At 42.6% G+C, this 6,000-nt stretch overlaps 1 protein-coding gene across 1 annotated transcript in view; it reads right to left on the minus strand.

The window, feature by feature from the left end:
• The window catches only part of LOC143139469 (receptor-type tyrosine-protein phosphatase N2-like), a 67,322-nt gene extending 61,647 nt beyond the window's left edge, over positions 1–5,675 (minus strand). The window contains exon 1 of the mRNA XM_076300057.1: positions 5,639–5,675. Within this exon, the coding sequence (XP_076156172.1) occupies positions 5,639–5,675 (37 nt within the window). The remainder of the gene's footprint in view (positions 1–5,638) is intronic.
• Positions 5,676–6,000: the final 325 nt, after the last annotated feature.

A 6,000-nucleotide genomic window follows, 5' to 3' on the forward strand; every position in this document is an offset into this window, starting at 1 on the left:
CATTAGATCCATACTTGCAAATAGCAACACAGAACAGACATCTCTTATGTATAATGAATGATTGCTGATTGAAGAATTGTGCAAAGGAGTTTCAAACAGGTGTATCAAAGATTCAGACTTATGCAAGGAATCTATACCACCTGTGAAAAGATGTTTTCCTTTTGTTTAGCATGGGAAAACCAATAGAGTTTGGGGCTTTTGAACTGTTTTGCAAAAGGGTGTAAGAAATGTGTGAACCCAATGAAAATGTGTGAACACATTTGCAAGAGATGACTTCCGCTGTGCAAAGAAAGTAGTCATGAAGACCAAGTGGGTTCTAGTTTACTTAAGCAGGTAAAAGCAATCGAGAAAAACTGTAAATAAAAATAACAGTAAAGTAAATTAACTTTCTTTTAAGGGCTTCAAACTGTACATCTCATGGCTCAATGTCTTACATACTATCCTTCATGATCTTTAGGCCTTGGCTAAACCAGCTCGCCATGCTAGCATCTTCCATAGAAATGTAAATTTAAAGAGATGTTCCAAGTAGCCTGGGGGATTTTTATGTGATTTTGCAATGATGATTGCAATAATCATTTGACAGCCCCACAATGCAATTTACTTTTTAATTTTAGTATTTTTAAATTTTCAATAAGAACATCACTATGGTTAATGCAGTAACGAAATGGTAGGCCTATTATTATAGGCTATTGCAATGATTTACCATGCTCGATCTAAATGTGTCCATTCAATTCACCGTACACAATGACCACAGTTATACATGCAGGGAATATTCGGGCTTTAAATGTAGCAGCGATATTCGGTTTGCGCCAAATACCGGATTAAATTGATTGATGCCATCAGAATGAGTTTACACAACTCACGCGCAAAACGAATATTGCTGTTGAAAACCGGGTTACTCCCTGCATGTAACTGCGGTCAATGACGCACTCCTTTTCGGCGATATCTGTACATCTCTGTCGTTTGGGAAGGCCTTGTATGCATTGTTCGCAATTTTAAGACGTCTTTTCATCTGCAATGACTCCTATAAATTTAGCGCAAGTGGCATTCCTGTACGTCGGGTTTACGTTCAAACTATTTTTCTGGTGAATAATTATTTCGGACTGAACTTGGAGAAGGGAAGTTTCACTAGGCCTATCGAAGGCAACGATAAACTTGATCATCATCTCGGGCTCGTCTGATCGGTTTGCTGCTGCCAGCCGCCGAAAGGCAGTGGGGAGAGGGGACATTTATCTCGGCCTATGTGACCACACTGTAATGCAACTACATCCACTCTGCTTATCTGACGGGTCTCTGACCTCTCTCTCTCTCTCTCTCTCTGCAGCACACGCATTTTCAAATTTACACACAGGCACTGGGCCACGGCCAATCAGAGGGGAGGTCCCGCCCTTCACTATCTGTGATTTGTTTAAACCACGATATTGGCCAAATATGTGTCTGTTATTGAACCAAAGGTAGAGTTTCAATGCGGACACTTTTTCCTCTCGAAAAGCTGGTCGCACCGGTGCGACCTCCGACTCGCACTTTTGAAAAATTAGGTCGCATATGCGACCAAATTGGTCGCACTCTGGAGCCCTGGTATGTGTGTGTGTGAAGTATGGCCATGTCATCATTGCCTTCAATGTGTATAAAATTTGGTACAGTAAGTTTGTAAGTTTATGAAAAAGGTCTGTTTTAAAGTGTCATATTTTTGGCAGTGAAGAAGAAAGTGCTCCTCTGTCTCAACCTTCTCTGCCTGACAGTGACCACATAATCTTTGCTCTCTTGGCAGCCAGGTTGTTCTGTGTCTGCCTGTTTCTATTGCTAGATTGTGGTCACTGAGCCTGTACTTGGTCAGGATGTGCCTCTGCTTCGTATCTCTGACATAGAAGAGGCAGCCGTGGCCTACTGATTAGCGCTTCGGACTTGTAACCAGAGGGTTGCCGGTTCGAACCCCGACCAGTAGGCATGGCTGAAGTGCCCTTAAGCAAGGCACCTAACCCCTAACTACTCCCCGAGCGCCGCTGTTGTTGCAGGCAGCTCACTGCGCCAGGATTAGTGTGTGCTTCACCTCACTGTGAGCTGAGTGTGTTTCACTAATTCACGGATTGGGATAAATGCAGAGACCAAATTTCCCTCACGGGATCAAAAGAGTATATATACTTATCCTTATACTCTGCCAATTCATATTCTCTTTTAAGGATCAGATAGGAATTCATTCTACTTTGGTTGGTAGTTTGGTTTATCCAATGCTCTAAATTAGGGATGCACGATATATCGGCGGCCGATATATTATTAGCCGATAAGTGAAAAAATTAAAATATTATTATCGGTCCGATAACAGAATTCTGACCGATAATTTGCGCCGATATTTTTTAAGTCCTAATTTAGGCCTACGTAAGGTCCGTCTGGCTACACTGAGCTACTTGAGCTTGGTTGGCTATACTTTTTCCTCAATATAATGTCAGCAGTGTGAATGTATTTCACCACTCTAACAAAATCTGTGGATATGCGTTCATTTGGGAATCTGTGCATCTCAAAATCCTCTCGTGAATGATCCGCCATTTAACCTTAACAGAGCGGAGCTCAGCCCTATCTAGAGCCGTCTTGTGCTGGTGTGTTTGCACTTTACCGCGCTGGTCGGGGAAACAAATAAACAAACTCGTTAGTGGGACGAGTACATAAGTAGGCCTAGTTCTAAGTTGTGCTTTAGTGTTATATTTGCATTACTTTAGGTTTAGGACTGAGCTTGATGTTTATTAATTGTTGTTATTGAGTTAGTTAACTTCAGTACCAGCTGGCTCAGACCATAAACCATGGTGGTTTTCCTCAGAAGATATAAACCATGTTTTTTCCTAACCCAACTTCATCGACTGTTAAAAAAACATAGTGGTTACACCATACATGGGCAACATACGGCCCGCGGGCCACATCCGGCCCGTGGGCTTTCCCTGACCGGCTGTAAGGTCCGTGAAAGAACAATAGTCAAGAGCCTAATATAGAGATAATGCATGCAAATCAATATCGTTGTTTTTATTTTGAAAGCGACTGCTATTTGTACGCCCATACATTTGTGCGTGGATGCATATGACGTAAACACCCTCACTGATGTGCTGGTGAATAGAATTTATGCTTCTGCGTCGACACAATGCAGTTGCCTTTACGTCGGCGTAAACCTTTCAAAGTTTTGTGTCTCTTATGTCTGCGTCGCTCACCACCGCAAAGGTTGTTAGAACGAACTCCTACTGCTGCTCGTTGGTGATACGAAGTGTTCATTTCAAAACGTTACTGGCAGATAGACAGTTTACAATCGGATAACCCCGTAATTGTAACCAAAATATGTCTGAGTTTATTTGCAAAGCTTATGTTAGCGAACTAGTATGATGCTACTACCCACAGGTTGCTTGAAGCAGCCGGCTCAACACACAGAGTGAGTTGACCAATCACAGTTATGTGCATAAAGTTAAAGCAAAAACATAGCCTATATTTTTTAAATAGTTTTCTTTGTGCATGTTGATTAACTAATGACAGCCTACTATTGTCTGCTCCACATTTTCGTAGTCTAATTCTGCATAGAGTTAATTTAATGATGGTAATGATTTAATGATGAAATATTGCTGAGTGTTTTTCATGACCTAGCCTAATTATATAGATATTGTAGTACTTTTTTTATATCAGTCTTTGAAAACTGAAAAAAAAATGTCAATGTCAAAGAATAATTTTCGAGAATGAGGATTAAATACTGGACATAGATTAAATATTGCTGTTTTTCCTTTGTCTCCCTCACATTTTCATCTACGACTAGTAAACAAAACCATATGATTTACTTAATGTTATACAAGAACAGAATAGAATTGAACAGAATTGAGTTCAGACTTGAGTTCGGTATTTTGGGTCCGGCCCTCCTCAACAGTCCCAGTTTGTCATGTGGCCCCTTGGGGAAATTAGTTGCCCACCCCTGGGTTACACGGTTGCCATGTTAAAACCATAGTAGTACCACAGTCACCAGGAAGTGTGATAGGGTAACCATGGTGGTACCAAAGCTACTATGAAGAACTATGCACAAACCATAGTAGTACCACAGTCACCAGGAAGTGTGATAGGGTAACCATGGTGGTACCAAAGCTACTATGAAGAACTATGCACAAACCATAGTACTATGGGTAGGAGCATGGTGATCATCATCACTATGGGTTACCATGGTAAAACCATAGTAACTGCACTAAAACCATATGAAACCTTGGTTAATATCCGTAAAGGTAGGATTTACTGCCATACAATTGAATACCTTCCCCAGATTACTGTTCATACAGATACCTCTGTAATTATTTTGGTCCGGTTTGTCCACTTGTATAGATTGGGGTAGTAATCCCTTGATTGGGGTAATCATCCCTTGATTCCAGGTGTCATGAAAGCAGCCAGAACTAAGGAGGAACAGTTTGAGCTTTCTGCAATAAAAGGGTGCTGTACTCTACCATCTCAGCTCTGATACTGTCAGGACCGCATGCCTTTTTGGATTTTCTTCTATCGAGATGGGGTAGTCAAGGGGGTTCTGATTGTTTTTAATAAGAGATTGTACATTTTGAAGTTTTTCTTTTATATCGTTCTGATTTGGGTTTAACTGTTCAGATGGTATTTCACTGTACAGATTTTTGAAGTGCTAAATCCATATTGTTTTATTTTGAATAGGTAGGGCTGATACTTGTGATTTGGTTGTGTTCAAATTATTAACAACTGGTTGTTGTTGATGGAGTTTTCAATTTGGTTAGCATGATATATTTTTCTCTCTCACACACACACACACACACTCTCTCTCACACACACACACACACACTCTCTCTCTCTCTCTCTCTCACACACACACACACACTCTCTCTCTCTCACACACACACACACACTCTCTCTCTCTCTCTCACACACACACACACACACACACACTCTCTCTCTCTCTCACTCACACACACACACACACACACACACTCTCTCTCTCTCACACACACACACACACACACACCTGGCTGAGGAGGGCATTGTGCTGGACTCTGCTAAGAGCCTAACTCCTGAATGAAATCAAAACAATCCTCCAATCAGGTACAACTAGCTATGCGCACCTCTCTCTCACACACACTCACACACACACACTCACATTAATGTTTTTACAGAGGCACTTACAGTACACACACACACACACACACTCACATTAATGTTTTTACACAGGCACTTACAGTACACACACACACACACACACGCAAAATTATTTTCTCTCGTCTCCTCGCGCTCTCCAAGACCCGTGCTTATGTAACCCCGCTATATGGTAGCCTAGTGTGTGTGTATGGAGTGATATGGCGATGAGTGTTGTGTGTGTCTAGGAAGAGTGGTTGAGAACTCGCGGTGATGCAGATCAAGCTGATGGCTCGTGCGTTAAAGGCTATTTAGGGCCCCTCGCGTGCGACACAGCTAATGAAAACAACCTTTTTTGTTCAAACGAAAACGGACCAGGCGCTCACTGGTGCGCCGCGATACGTGATCAGCTAATATTGACTCAATCTCTCGCGTGCTCTGAGGGATTCGTGTAGGCCTACTTTGACAAATACAGCCACACACACACACACACACACGCAGTGGAAAAAACACACACGGAGCATAGAATTGCACTTACCAATTTTCCTATCCGCGTTCACACCGATGTACGCCATGAGCGCGAGCAGAGTGTATACATATTCCATTATTTACGATGTTCCATGACACACACACGCGCTAATAATCCACAAACGCTGCTTCAGTAGCTGATGTGATTTCTTCTTAGTGGAGGAGAGCCGATGGAGGAGGAGGAGGACCGAGGCGGCAAAAGAGCTACGTGTGCTCGTGAATCTCCCGTCAGCTCTTCCCGCAGTACCTCGGTTCAGCACTAGAACAGCACCCTGCCTCGCGCGCCTCCCCTGCTGACGTCAGACGGGCAGCATTATGGTCCGTTCGTGCTACCAGGGAATATCAGGGACCGCCCCCGTGATTGCGTTGTTT

The sequence above is a fragment of the Alosa pseudoharengus genome, unplaced genomic scaffold (genome assembly GCF_046254945.1).
Source record: "Alosa pseudoharengus isolate Yale_2024_CS ecotype anadromous, Long Island Sound unplaced genomic scaffold, YU_APseudo_1.1 YU_APseudo_1.1_scf_22, whole genome shotgun sequence".
Classification (NCBI taxonomy): Eukaryota; Metazoa; Chordata; class Actinopteri; order Clupeiformes; family Clupeidae; genus Alosa; species Alosa pseudoharengus.